Source organism: Merops nubicus, unplaced genomic scaffold (genome assembly GCF_000691845.1).
Source record: "Merops nubicus isolate BGI_N331 unplaced genomic scaffold, ASM69184v1 scaffold7834, whole genome shotgun sequence".
NCBI classification, from domain to species: Eukaryota; Metazoa; Chordata; class Aves; order Coraciiformes; family Meropidae; genus Merops; species Merops nubicus.
In genome coordinates this window covers 121-15,596 of record NW_008602199.1, presented here as the reverse complement: position 1 = coordinate 15,596, position 15,476 = coordinate 121, and the positions used below count along the sequence as shown (strand labels likewise).

At 41.9% G+C, this 15,476-nt stretch overlaps 2 protein-coding genes across 2 annotated transcripts in view; one reads left to right on the top strand and one right to left on the bottom strand.

Moving 5' to 3' along the window:
• GTF2E2 (general transcription factor IIE, polypeptide 2, beta 34kDa) overlaps window positions 1-15,179 on the bottom strand; it is a 24,249-nt gene extending 9,070 nt beyond the window's left edge. Inside the window, exons 1-5 of the mRNA XM_008938264.1 lie at window positions 15,017-15,179; window positions 3,393-3,484; window positions 2,766-2,873; window positions 844-1,026; window positions 257-350 (exon numbers count right to left, since the gene is read on the bottom strand). Of these exons, the coding sequence (XP_008936512.1) occupies window positions 257-350; window positions 844-1,026; window positions 2,766-2,873; window positions 3,393-3,484; window positions 15,017-15,179 (640 nt within the window). The remainder of the gene's footprint in view (window positions 1-256; window positions 351-843; window positions 1,027-2,765; window positions 2,874-3,392; window positions 3,485-15,016) is intronic.
• Window positions 9,877-10,170, top strand: SMIM18 (small integral membrane protein 18). Its single transcript, XM_008938263.1, has one exon. It carries the CDS (start codon window positions 9,877-9,879, stop codon window positions 10,168-10,170), a length of 294 nt encoding a protein of 97 aa, XP_008936511.1.
• Window positions 15,180-15,476: the final 297 nt, after the last annotated feature.

Sequence of the window (15,476 nt, the reverse complement as noted above, 5' to 3'; positions counted from 1 at the left end):
GGAAGGAAATGAATTGTTGGTTTCCGCCTGCCACATTCCAATGCATCCAGTATAAAACAGAGAATGTTACCTCCAAACTCACTCACTAGTCTAGTTCGCCTTGTGTTAATATAAACCATTCTTCTGACATCTGGATATACCTAATATTTCACTACCACCTTAAAAGACTGCTACACTTGAAGGCTGCTTATACATACAACTGCTTAAAATGAATTCAAATCACCTGTCATGGAAACATAAGTAAACAAACACCTACCTTCATCCACAGTAAACTGACAGCTCTTGTCATTGTAGAACAGAATTTTCTTCTTATCCGGGCGATTAACAAAGATGATCTGGTCCCCTAAAGCCTCAAAAACAAACACAAAAGAACAACTCAAAATCACTTTGTTTCCCAGAATAAGGATTCCAGCTCAAACAACAGACCAAGGTCTCATGCTGCAATAAGTACAATAAACTGGAAAAGCAGACAAGTAACTGGCAATGAAAAGCATCCAAAATGGACACTGACGGTTAAGTACACTAATAAATCAAAGATGAGATACAGAGGACTGAGATCAAGGTATAAAAGCAGAATTAAATGCCTGCAGTTGGAATGTGGGAGGTCAAGAGTCTTTTGTGAGAAAGAGCTTTGATAGCTGTGCTGAGACATCAGGCCGAATCGCAAAGGATGAAATGCAGGAAAAGTGACAACTCTAGATCTTCATAAATAACTTCTGAGGTCTCAAAAGAACAGAAACAACTCATGAGAAAATTCTCAAAGCCTTGGAGAAGCTCCTTTTCTCTCCCCTTTGAGAAGCTGACCAGAACGGGTCTGCTGAATCGTAGCCACAGGCTACTCACCTTTATAGCTTTCTGTGCGTTGGGTAGCCCTTCCTCAATATCTTCTAGAAGGATTCCTCCAAGCCCTCGCTGGTCGTGCTTGTCCAAGAGCCTGAGCAGAGCCTTTTTATCTTTCAAGTTGTACTTGGGTTTGAAAGCATACTTCCCATCTACGACTTCTATTTTCGGATTGTTGACTAGAGCCTGTAACAGGGACATATATTTCAAACCTTGAAAAAAGAGCACACACTAGTGCTTTTTTTTTCTAGCATACTTTTGAGCAGCTAGAGCACATCGGCCACACATTACAGCTGCCAGTTTGGAAATCTGAGTTTGAAACAGATTTTAAATCCTTGGATCTGAGATCCACCAGCCCAGGCATAAATCACCACAACACAAAGCACCAAAGGAGGCTTAACATCATTCACTTGATGCCTCTGGCCTCGAAGGTCCATGAAGCCTCTTATGGCAGAAAGTCACACGTGCTCCTTTTTAGAAAGAATGAAAATATAAAGAAGAGGGAAGGCCAAAAAATGTGCTTTGGCTGAATATAAAGTGCAAACGCACAACTCAGCATATCAAGCTGGGGTCATACAAGTGTTAAAAACACAAAAGGTGTTAACCTGGGATGAACAACACAGGAGTCAGTCTTCCCCAACTGCTGTCAAGTGGCACCAGCAGCTGTAGAAGAAATTGAGAAGAGTAGACCTCCTGCACAGTAGGATTTGACTTACGATGTCAGCTTCAGGGGGAAGCTGACCAGAAGTTCAGGGACAATTGAAATGATCTAAGAAATGCACCAAATCAGTTTTGCTGTGCAAGTCAGTACTACAATGGAAGTTCACCTGTAACAGAGGGCAACTCTACTTAGTTTCTTCTGCAGATGCCAGCCTGACCCTGAAAGGAGAAAGAGAAGAGACACAGAAGGAAGAAAGGAGGGAGAAAACACCCATAGCAGAGAAGGTAAGTAAACTGGGCGCTGCAGGGTGCTTGTTCACCTTTCCTCACCAGTAACAATTCACTGATAATTTTATATACACTTCTTGGGAGGAGCTTTTTCATTCCATCTTGATTTTCTGGTTCATTATGGAAACAAACTGGAACTACCTTCTGAAAGACTTCAGCAAAGTCAAGCTTCCATCACAACCAACACAGCCAGACTGGAGGTTTCTGTATCCGAGAACATTAGTACTGGTAGCAAAGGAATGCTACAGGCTATATTACCTAAAACTATCCTAGTTTTACTAGGCAGGATTTTTTCTTCCACATCTCAACAGCCTTTAATACTCTGTTTTAAGGTTTTTAAATATTAACTGAGCAAAACCAGCTATAAATACTGAGTACAGTATTTTGCCTATTTATTTATTATTCTTGAAATTCCATGAAGACATTCAGAACAATTAGGCATGAAGATGAATATAGTGACATGTTTCAGTGAAACTGTAAGAATGCAACCTAACATCTAGAGTGAGAGCAATGAACTCCAGCAGAGGAATCTGCAGATTACCCCACAATTTCAGACAGAAATTTCATGGCAGAATCTTTAATTTCAGCAACTAACAACTAGAAGACCATGAATTCTTTGCCATACTCCTTTGGTTTAGTCAATTTAACATCCTTGATATCAGAATAGCTCTCAAATTGATGTTTTTAAAAAAGAAATTCCTTAGGAAAATCATCTTGTTTATATAAAAAGTGGCAATGAATAAATTCACGTGACATAAAACAACTTTTGGTGTAATACGTCTAACAGGTCCTTAAACCCTAAGAAGGACTTTCATTTCACAGCTACCTCAACAGCAGGAGGTACAAGACAGACAGACATGTGAACCCATGCAGTTTCTTAAAGGAGGGGAATATCTGTTTATAGAGGTTGTAATTAAATAAACATGTATAATTCAGGTTTATCATACAATTAAAACCTAAACATAGCATTTCTTTACCTCGCTCATTAACCACTGTTTCTGTTTGAGTCCAATATCTAAATGCTGTGTTTCATCCAAAATCTCTTCTAGGGTTAATGGATGTGTATCACCACGCTGGTGTCGAGTCTGGAAAAGTAACCATCATCTATTAGTTTTGTACTTATTTTAATCAGCGAGTGGATTATCATAAAGTAACTAAAATTAGTATAATGTCATGACAGAAACTGTTGCAAAACCAGGGTAGGCACAGTACACATAGCACACGAGTTTCAATTTAGGGCTTTTGAGAATATGAGGGAAAAAAATCCTAAGACTGATGACAAAGTCATCTGTCTAACACCAAATGACACATTATTTTGATAAATAGATCATGAATCCTAAAAGCTGAAAGCATCATGCAATTCCTATTTCTACTGCAAAGAGAAAACATTATCCTGATTTTAAAGTGGCCTAGAATAATTAGGATTCCAGGAATAATAAGCTGTTTTGTTTACTGCCAGCATTTTGAATTTAACAAGTGGTTTCTTGAAATTATCACACTTGCAGTAAAAAGAGTTTGAAATATTCAGCATCTTTTAGCCACCATAGGAGAATAAATAACTGAAGTATTTAAAATCAATATAATTTTACATCAAAACACCATACCTTCATGTAATTCACTATTTTAGCAAGGACTCCAAACTTGTAGCCAGAGCCTCCTGAAAGGGCTTTCAAGTTAAATGATCCATTACTGTGATCTGCAAAGGAAGAAACCAAACAATTAAATGACGCTTTCAACAACACCCTGTTGGCTCTGCACTCCATCCCTTTCTCCTTCTTCCAGGAGCTTTCAGAGTGACTGCTATGAACAGAAATGGGTGTTGCAGGAGTGGTCACCCCTCAAGGACTCTGTGCTAGCACACATGTTGATCCAGACCCACAAGAGCTACCTGCTGTCAACAGATGTGGCTCTGGACACTTCTGAGTTCCACAAATATAAAGTTATGAGGACCTGACCTTTAAGAAAACAGCAGGCAACTGCAGCATTAATACCATAAGAGTACATGTTTAATTCTGTGCTTAACAGATCATAATCATTTATGCTACGTTAATTCATGCTGAAATAATGCACTGCATTTTTGCCCAATTTTAGCTCTACTGAGAACTTCGTGCTGCTGAGATAGGAGCAAAAAATTTCACTTACTCCCCAAAGCTACTCAACTGTTACACACCAGGTAAAGAAAGGCTGTGCTTGTGCTGAGTTTTTAAAAATTTATCATTTTTTTAAATAGCTCTAGCGGAGAACTTAAGAAAACCTTAATAAATTCAAAATGAGCTGTGTTGAACCACTGAAATAATTCAGAATCCCCTCTGTTGCCTCATCTGTTTTTGTCTTACTGTATTTATGAAGTTCGCTACTGTGTAAATCTTGTTTCAAAAATTCTTGCAAAGTTGTTAATGACTGCTTTATTAACTTGAGATACTAGCACAGCACATTAAGCAGAAACATCCACCACAAACCACTACCAAAAGCCACAGGCCAGCCAGGATAACGTGGCTCAAACTTCATGATAGCAGCTCTTCAGAATTTCAGCTACTCCACAAAAAAGAACATTTCTTCTTCATCACCGCAGGAATTTTTTTAATCCACTAGTGATTTCTAATGAATTTGACGAGACAGTAAGTATCTCAGAAATACTGTGCTCATCTTGTTTCTGTGGATAAATCAGTCGAAGGAGAGAAAAGCACACAAAGTTAATGCATTAACTGAAGGAGGGGTTGCAACGGGTGCTGAGCAGAGATGCTGAGCAGAGTCTTTGCTCTGAGTGGTGGAAGGAGATGTGGAAGGGCTCAGGGGTTTGAGGTGGCAAAATAAGAAAGAAAAAAACAGAAAAAGTGATCATAACCTACAAAGTGCACCTAAGACGTTCAGCAAAGATCCACTGCCTCCACTGAGTAAGTGGCAAGCTTCGAGCAAGTCTGCTACATTCGCAGTGCTTAAAGTTAGATGCCCTTACCAAGTTCTTTGCAGGAAATCTCAAATTAAGCTTCCACAGTCACTATGCTTCAGGTGAATATTCTTCCTTGTCTGTCCTACTGTATCTCAACCAACTTGATCTGTAAGTCAACTACAAAGTGGGAATTCTCGATGTAGTAAAATTTCAAACAAATCTACTTCTGATAATTATTGGGAAGGCTTGATGGAAACTGGTGCTGGTACAGTAAAAAAAACAATGCTGAAGGAACAAATATTGAATTTAAAACTCAGTAACTGATAATTGAGTGAAGCTCACAACAAAACAAAGCCATTACATGACATTGTACTAGAGGCTTTACATAGCACAATTCTAAAAGTAATGTCGAAGAATCAGTGTAACTCCAGCTGCAGAAGAACATTTTATTCCGGTTACTAAATTAAGACAGAAAATGGGAGAAAAACAAAAGCCAACTCCCACTGAACATACAGGCTATAGGGAATTTCCCCTAGCAGTGTTCCCTTTTATCATTAAAAATTAATGTCTGTGGAGGACATTTTATAGATTAGAAGAAAATCATACGTGTAATGGCAGGTCTCAAGCAGCTAAAATAAATTCAGAGGTACAACAAATAGTTAACACGACTTATGGATTTGCTCTGTCAATTGAATCAAGAAGATTATCTCGTTTAATCTGCCCGGCTACAGCCCACTGCCGTTCACAAGGAAATCTAAGGCTGGAAATCTGAAGATATTAACACTTCAAAGGTCACAGTGCAACCAGCTGCTTTCCAGAGCAAAGCCAAGCAGTGTCATGGCCACTGCCACTTCTCCACTAACAAGCTCATCATGTGCACAAAGAGCATCCCAAAAATGTGAGCGGGAAGGGGCCATTTCTTATTCAAGGCAGTAAGAGTCAAATTAGATGAACGACTTGCTCCTGGGGCTGTAGGGGTTGATGCAAATGAGCATAAAGGAAGTTGTCAGCAGCATCGTGCTCTGACCAATGGTAGGAAAGCTCCATCTTAGCTGTGCCATAGGCTGCATTAAAAAAAAGGGACCAGAACAGTGCTTTTCCAGCATCCTCTCAGACAAGAGGTAGGTGTGTATCTTTTTATAACATTGTCTTAGGTTTGTCTTGATTACTAAAAGAAAATATGCCTGTAACCTACCAGCCTGCTTAGAACCAGCATGATTTTTCTCTAGGTTTAGCAGGATTTTATTCTGCCGAATGCAGAGGAGCTTGTCTTGCACTATCAGATGAGCACTTTCACCATCTGTGCACTAATGGAAAATTGATGACCACTCCATCTTACAGCAAAGCGAATACACCAAGCCAAGATTCAGTAAACAAAATGGATTTCATGCTTCCTGGGAGGTAGCTTGTTTTCTACAGCCTCACATTCTGTGTAATCATTTCTGTGTGTTTTTGCAGAAAGGGCAGTGAAAGGATTTTCCTTAAAACAAAGACAGATAAACCTGAAATTTAAGAAATGTATCTCCCCAGTAGGTGTTCTGTAAACAGCATCAATTAAGCTGCCTGAAAGAGGTCTGTGTTGAGGGATATGCTAGAAATCTGTTCTAGAAACGTGGTGTGTTGGGGTAGGAAGAAAATCCCGTTGCATATTACTCTCCTTGTGAACGCTGGAGCAGCGATCGATACAACACAAACAGGCAGGCTGGAATCCGTCTGAGGTTTGTAAATGATATTACCCCAAGATGTCTATTCAGTGGTTTCTTAAACAGGACTGCACTGAAATGATTTTTTGCCAGTCATTTCCCTTTGCTCCATGAATATGATTTCAAATAAAGCTGCTCCTCTGCAGTGCCTGACGACGACGATGCTTTTAAATTAAAACCTAATATGGGTTTTACAGAAGCCAAGTCATTAAATATTTAACTGGGCGCATTTCGGACTCATACAATAGCCAAACTGTGTTTAAACCAGACTGGCTTACAATATCAATTTAAACTGTGCCATTACAAAATAAGTAAACCTGCATGAAACCAGACCAAATCTGGACAGCCTTTGAAGCTACTAGCCTTATTAGTGCCGTGTTAATTCTGACGGCTCGGCAACGGCTACCTTAGTCTTGCATTTTAATAATCACAGCAAGGAGTAGCTGATAGTAATCTGCCTTGCCTCATTCAAATCTAAAGAGATCACCATCATTCTTGAGAAGTATAAACAACCTCTGGCACGGGCATTCAGTTCCACCTCCCCACATAAAGACGTGCTCCTCCACACCTTAATGGTGGCTGTGGAGCGGGGTGGGTCTGGCTGCTGCACTGTGCTGGTAGCAGGGACACCTGCCTGGGAAGCCCAAAGTGCTCCTCTGCTTTTGGCAACAGAGCTAACACTGCCTAGAAGGAGAGCTGGGCCAGCAAAGGCTCCTGGCTACACAAAGCAAACATGCCCAGGGCTATTCAGAAGCCCCAAACTTTGATGGCTCTGAGCAATGACTAAACAGTGCATCAGCAGAAACAGTTAATTTTTGTGCCTGGTGTTTACAGGGCAAACAAGCTGACGTGAAACACATGGCAACAAAATCCTCAGTCTTAGAAATATTCTCTTCCTTCATTTCCCAAGGATATTCTCTTGCCATTTAAATCCTTCTTGTTTTAATTACCCCTCAAATCCTTTCATTCAGGCCCTCTTATCTCTCTCTCTCTCTCTCTCCCCCTCATGGATTTTCAAGTAACTCTTCTGACCACCCCTTCAAAATCCCTACTGACTTTTAGCCCTATAAACCAGGTCAGCCAAGTTTCCTTTCTAGTCTGTCACAAAACCAAGCCAATGCTCTCAAAGCCAGGACCCAACTCAACTCTGGGAGTATTTTTAGGTTGGGTTTGCTCTGTAAACTTTTGTTTAAGGAAAAAAAACCAACCTAGTTTAATTAATTCTATCCATCTTAGTCATTCTTTGAGTATTCCGTTATGAATTGGAACAGTAAGTAATTGCTCCAATAAATTGTCTGTATCAAATGTTAATGCCAGGTACCTTCCCAACAACAAAGATGCTCCATTTCAATTTAAATCCATTAAAGATAGATTAAAAAAAAAAGTCTAACATCTGAACAGTAGAAATGAGACATAAATTGCAAGCTCTTATGGCTGCATCATCCTGGTTTTCACAATACCTTCGTTTGAATCATGACACAAAAATAATGACAGGTGCTTAGACTGCTTTAATGCATCTGTTTTAGCAGACACCATCACAATTAGGCTTGGTCACTTCCCATTTATTCAGGAATTTTGTAGTTTTCACTGCCTGAACAGGTTGACGGCAGAATTATTTCTGGCATGAGCAAGGTGCATTCAAGCATTACCTGCAAGCACTGTTCAAGACACAGAACATCAGCATCACCCCTTTGTTCTGTAGTTTTGATTACTGAAGGAAATTACACTAAATGTGGGTAGCCAGGGCCATTTTGTAATGAACATAGCTAGGCTTTCACGTTTTGCTTTATATTCAAGGCAAAAGAAAATCTTTCACTGAGGTGTAAAAATCAGACTTCAGGTTTTTACAAAATTACCATGTGGTCTCTCTTTCCTGTTCCCTAATCCTATGTTTCTCTGGTGCAGCTCAGCAGAGTGAAAATCCCACATTTTGTGAGGTGCCCCTTAGCCTGCATGTACTCATCAACAGGTTTACACAGGGGGCCCAGGCTGGCCCATCAGTACTCTTCACCATCACCAAGTTTCACCTAAAAACTCCTTACTATTTCCTCGAGGGCATATGGAGAATGGATTCAATTTCCTTCTCCCACACCCAGTTTTAAATGGCCTGAAGGACTCAAAGGTTGTTACAGTGTCCTACAGTATGCTTTGACAGGTAACCAGAAGTTGCTGTGGCTCCTTGGACGTTTTTTATTACGCTAGACTGTATTAAAATTTTCCTCCATTTTGGGAGGCAAAATAAAATCGGGGGAAAAAAGAGAGGCATAACTGTAAAGATGTTATTGCCAAACACCTCATTGGCCTCTTTATCCATAATTCACAGAAAAATTCAGATACACAAAACTTGCTGTAGATACTACAGAAATTACTGAGGCACAGCCTACTCACACTTGGAGCAACGGCCTTTCTCAAACAGCTCAGCTCAACAGTGCCAAAAGCAGACATGCTGAAGCCAACTCCTTGTTTCATCTCTCCCCCATACCACAAAGCAGTTTTTATTTCTGCTGGGTACAAGCAGACAGTACTGGACTACAGACAACATTCTTTTCCTACCAGTTAAGCAGAAGACACAGTCAAAAATAAGAAATCGGAACTCCTCAGAAAGGGTTGGGTTTTCCTTGTTAGCCATCCTCAAACCACGGCACCACAAACAGGTCAAGATGTCCAAATGTTGCTGTTTGGGCAGCTGAGTGAAGCAGCTGGATTCCTCGAGTGTAAACTTCTACTCAACAGCAAAAGAGCCAGGGAATGAACATGTCAGGAAATCTGGCCTTTGGAAGTCAAAACAGTTTTGCAGGGTTAACAAGTCCATGATAACAGGGAGTTCTAAAATAGTGGGTTTTAAGGAACCAGGATTGCTATTTTGTCAGAATAACAACCACAAGCTCAGGTCTGTTCTTTGGAAACATCCTCCAATATAATTAAAATTTATACATATTTTTAGAAAAAATATTTCTTTCTTTCTCTCAAATAGAGAAAAAAAAAACAACCAAACAACGAACCTCCAATGACATAAACGTGTGGTAAGTTCCTCCAGTCACTCAGGCACGGATGGGTGGTACACAGACACCCTGTATTTCTAAGGCTACCAAAAAAGTGCTGAAGGCTTTCACACCATGTAAGTACCAAGCCCAGGACAGGTCGCTGAAACCACTATACACCTTGAAAGTTATCTTTCCAAACTTTTGGTCTTTGCATATACTTGAAATAAAAAAGCAAAGGGCTGTCATTTCAGAGTAACTCGTACTACACGATGGACCAGTCATCACTGAAATAAACGTTCCAGACAAACCACAAAGTTGTGCATTTAGAGTCTGGCACTTTTGTGAGCAAATAGGAGTATGCAACAATCCATGTTTGTGAGAACTAAGGTTAAGTTTTTACGGTTTGGATTTGTTTAGAAAATCACAGCACGTTCTTGATCAACAGAGCCCTCAACAGCTTTGTTTTTCTGTTTCAGCCCTCAAATCCAGACAGTGAGACAACTCCTCAAGGATGGCAACTGCCAACACCACTCACTGGAACGAGACTACTTCCGTTTCCCAGTATCTGGGCTTTCAAGTGCAAAAAATTTACCCTTTCCATGATAACTGGAACACTGCCTGCTTTATTATTCTGATCATATTTATCTTTACTGTAGTTTCTCTGGTGGTGTTGGCTTTCCTCTATGAGCTGCTAGACTGCTGCTGCTGTGTGAAAAACAAAACGGTGAAAGACTTGGAGAACGAGCCCAATCCAGTCAGAGCAATGATGAACAGCTTCAGAAAGCGTGCAACAGAGGTGGTGTAGGAAGGACTGAGCATCAGCACTGGAAGAACATTCAACATCTTGAAGGAAGCCTCTTGTACCTTAGCAAGTCATGCGCTTTTTTTCTTTTGGACTTAAATATTAACAGCATCAGTTGTTATTTTCTGTCTGAACGTGAACTTGAATAATTAGCAAAGGCCTTCCGAGTGCTTAGCAGAAGGATGATCTATTGCAGTGTGATGGGGGAAGAAAAGGGTTTTTGTTTTTAAGTGAATTTTTGATGTTTCTATTGAGTTACTAGAATAGATCTTTGTCTACCTGAAGGAACAAACGTTGCCTAACGTGCACAGAACTATGTTGCTTAACTGAAGAAAACATTTTCAAAAACGCTCAATCTGATCATAGGTAGTGCAAAGACACAGCAGTGGCCTCTCACTGAGGTCAACCACCCAGAGCCAGGAAAGATGTATTAGGTGTGAGAGAGAAGATAAAGGTTGGAAGGGTTGAACAGTGAGAGATCCCATGAGGCAGGGAGGCTTGGGTCAATTCTTGCCTCTGGCAGCTCTTCTTATTATGGGTTTCTCACTTTTAGAGGAGAGGGTGGTGGGAGGATAAGTAAACCAATGTGAAATGCATCCCCAAAGTGGTCTTTTCTAACCTCCTGTGGTACAATTTGACCTCTTCTCCCTCCCCTTCTCCAGCTTCAGAGGACTGCTCTCCCCTTTCTTCATATTCAACCTGTCAAACAATTCCTGAGCATTAAGACGTGAATAATGCACTATCTTAAGAATATCTATTTCCACAAAAGGATACTGTGGTAGTACTGTCTAGAATAAACAGGGACATTATTCTGCCTCTGTGGTAACCACAACTCTACAGGGAGTCAGACATGCTGGATATATCCTCCCTACCTTAACTTTTCAAAGCTGTACTGGAACTGACTGAATTCTCACCAAGGAACCCAAGCATATGGGTCACAAACCTCCCATCCCATGGACAGTCACTTCACCCAGCAGCCTTCAGGTGTCCACGTGTGCTTCACAAAGGAGGCAACACCAGGATGGATGCACAGGGAGAAGCAATTTCATTTTGCACAAGAGAACCTCAGCTTGTTTCAGCAGCCTGATGATGATGCACTCAGAGAGTTCACACTCATGCCTTTCTCACAAACTGACCACCCAACACTCAGACTACTGGCTCACCACTTTTCTTCTGTAGTTGTGTTGCACCTGTAGTTTTTAAAACCATAAAAGTTTTGCAGTTACAAACTACAACTGTAATAAGAGTGTCCGACAGCATGACTGTCAGTAATTCCTGGTAAGTCTTTCACATTCTTGAACCCATAAAGCAGGACAGTGAGAAACGGCCCAGACTGAAGTTTCATGTGGGACAAGATATTTAACTTTATAAAAACCAAATAATATTCCTGTCATTAAGGCAACAAAACCCACCTAATGGCCAAATAGACAAGGAAGCTGCAACACTGATCTCACAACCCACTCGTCATGAGCTATGGCCAGTGCCTATAATTCTCTCTTTCATATATAAACTCCCTGTATCAGGTTCACTATGCCTAAGCTCCAGAAGATGTGGGCACAACAAAAGACTTGCTCATTTGACTCGTGCTCTTACTGGTTGGTGAGATGGAGTCCCAAGATACTCAGGCCACTTGGAACCAGCACAGCTAGCCCAGTGCTTCACCTGGAGAAGCAATGTCCCTTCTGCAGCCACAGAAGGATGTGACTCCCCGGACACTCATCTGCGATACGCTTGTTACGGTGAGGTTTCACCACCCCGCGGGCAGAGAACGCCTTCAGCTAAAAAAAATCAAACTATAAGCACAATTAATGGAAGCTGACACTGCAAGTACAAGACAACTTCAAATCAAGACATACGATGAAGATCATGCGAATGACACCGATGCCTTCTGCTGTCAGGGATGCTGGGTAGATGCCTCGCTGCCTTCTGCTGTATTTGACAGCATCAGCTCTGAAAGACCTGTCTTCTGCTCAAGAGAGGCACGAGTAGCCATCAGGGTGTACTGAATAAAGGAACATGCCTCTTTCCTGAAAGCAACGGGACTGCTGGCTGCTTGCCTGGCTCCTGCAAAACGCTCCTCATGGCTGCACACCGGAAGGCAGCGTGCAGGCAGTAGCGCAGCCGGCCTCCGCCGCGCCGGTTTCGCGTTCTCATGCCTTCCCTAGAAGCACACACGACAAAAAATCTTGGGGCTCATTCCAGCTACTTATTTCACAGGTCTGTAAAGGGGGCTAGGTGTCTGCACAAGGAACAGAAGACAAAGACCTCCCCTCACACAGCCCTAAAGCCTCAGGACGATGCTTTCCCACATGTAGACAAAGTCGTGAAACAGTTCCTGGAGATTTAATCTCTTGATTACTGTTCGCCAAGACCATCAAGACAAAGGTCTTCAGATAAAGACTGAGACTTTAGTCACAACTTACTATCCATTAATAAAAAGAAACTAACAGATGTGATCTATTTCATTTATTTTCCAGTTACCATTCTGAACTGAGTAAACCAGGCAGTCCTGAATTTTTCCAAATAACTTATCTGAATAACCATTTCAAATAACTATAGTGGTAACTATTCTCACTGGAAAGCTTACAACACATCTTCACACACAGAGAGGCCAGATTTTTCTATGCAGCCTTTTGAAGAATAGCATGATCTCCATGTTTCTCCTCCCCCCAAAAAGAGCAGGTTCTCTGAGTCATAGAAAAAGGGAGAACCTGCAGGTGCTATACACCCAGAGACTATCAATATGCCAATACACAATTACTGAGACATTACTTATCATTGTTGTTGCCATACAACAAAACTAGGACACATCACCATCATTTTAATTTCTTCAGGAGGGTGGGAGAAAGATTTTTCAACATGAGGTTTTTGCTTCACCTCCCCAAGACCCATCTCTGGCACACACGTATCCCGACAGGCACCTGACAATCTGGGGATTCTAATAAAAAACAGGTTTTGGGGCAAATGACTGACTCTGTTATATCACAGGGTGACTTGTGCTGCTTAAACCATTCAATCACTTGCCAACACTTGTTCTGAGCCAGTTCCTATGAGGAAGAAAAAGTTGATCTGTTCCCTCTATTATTTGTCTTCCATCCTTGCTACTTCTACAATAGTTAAGGAAGTAATCCCCAGGGAAAAATGAAAGAATGCTGGACTCATTCTGTGTAAAAATACCATAGAAACCCTGAAACCTTTCTGATACTGTCTGAAATGCAGCAAGCAGGGTAAAAGATAAAAGTGTATTTCCTCACAGCCACACTCTCCCATGAAATCACTGTCACTCAGGCTACACAGTTTAGGATACTTCACGTAGAATTCTATTTTGCTTGGTGAATGTGGCAAAGAGACTGATGGAAGTCTGCCCTCCTTTGATTTATTTTAAAATGTCTGGCTGGTAGGTTTATTTGGTGCCCTGAGAAGCTGAAGACATATACACAAATCTCCTACTGTTTCCCTCAGACAAATGATGCTCCACTCCCCCAGCTGTCCTTGACATTCTTCCTCTTGTTTTTAGCCCTACTGTTTCTTTTGGAGTTTAGAAAAGAGCCACGCATGGTATTAAAAACATGAGCATCCAATGAGTTTGTGCAACATGGTATTTTGTGGTTTACTAACTCCTGACATTTGGTTTGACCTTTAGAGTGTACCTGAGAACTGTCAGTTCCTTCAGAGAGCTACAGAGGTCCCCCAGTTACGTGTCTCACACAGGGAATGCAGAGCGTGCTCCTGAGCACACAAATACTTTCCCTGCTGCTCCAGGTACTGCACTTTTCGTTTGCTCCCAACTGTTTTGGTGCTACTTCATTAATCACTTATTTGATACTGAGAGATGCATCCTCAGCACCGCCACCCCAGGGAAACAACAGAACTCCTGACGCAAGCAGAGAGAAACCTGTGGAAGCTCTGGTGTTTGGGAATAAAGACTAGCTCCTAGGTAAAACAAGAACTACTGCTAACCACAAAATGCCAACCAGAGAAGATCACAGAATCACACAGTGGGGTTGGAAGGGACCTCTGGAGATCACCTCATCCAAGCCCCCTGCTCCAGCAGGGTCACCCACAGCAGGGTGGCCAGGCTGGCATCCAGGTGGGTTTGGAATCTTTCCAGAGCAGGAGACTCCACAGCCTCTCTGGGCAGCCCACTCCAGGCTCTACCACTCTCACAGTAAAGAATTTTTCCACCTGGCTCAGACAGAACCTCCTGGGTTCCAGTTTGTGCTCCATCCTCTTGACACTCTCCCTTTAGCTGTTGATTAGCATTGATAAGATCCCTACCTGCCTTCTCTTTTCCAAGCTGAACAGCCCCAGGGCTCTCAGCCTTTCCTCAGCACAGAGATGCTCCAGGCCCCTCTGCATCTCCGCAGCCTCTGCTGGACTCTCTCCAGTAGTTCAGATACAAATTATATAAGTTGCAAAATCCATCTCATGAATGGACAGCCTACACCTTAACAGTATAGCACAATTAAGTTTTAAGGGCTCTCTTTCCAGAAAGACAGAGAAAAAGAACGAGACCACTGCTACTGCTTGTTCTGTGGGTCCAGCAAGGCCTAAAAGTCACAAATCAAAGCTCAGCTCCTACATAACATCATATTGGCAGTAGCAAGTCCTCCAAGTAACAGCAAACAAGTCACAGGATGAGGCTTGACACACATACATGGTATTAAAAGTATATTTTTTCCCCATTGCACCAGTGAGTTTCTTAACAAAACCTGACAACTGAAGAAAACAAGTAAGAACAGCCACCAGCAAAGTTCACAGGTAGACTGATTCTTAAATGATAAAAACTAGCTGAGAGGCAGACTGTGGAAAACACCAAGCAGGTGTTGAACGGGGGACTTTCACCAACCTGTGTTTTGTTTTGAGCTTGAGGAGCCACTTTGTTCTACCTTTGCTTTCTTCTTTTTTGAAGAGGAGGAGTCAGAAGATGGCGCTGGACGTTTTTCTACCGCTGGTGTGGAAAGGGCACGCTTTTTGAATAGCTCTCGCTCTCTCAATAAGCTTGGATCCATAATTCTATGACAAGTAGTAGGAGGAGAAAAGGCAAGAAACAGATACTAGGGTCAAAAAGATACTTAGAGCAGGGATTGCCATGAAGTTGTTGTTTGGTTGTATGCCCTTTTTGGACTTTAACGCTGGCGATTTAGTGTCAGATCAATCTCAATCCCAAGGAGGAGGGTAGAAAATGGGGTTTATGGGCGAGCCCTCACACTCACGTGGACCCGGGGAGGCACCGGAACACCGGCCCCCCGCCGGGACCCGCCACCCGCCTCACCGGCATCCCACGTCCATCAGGAACTTTCAAACCA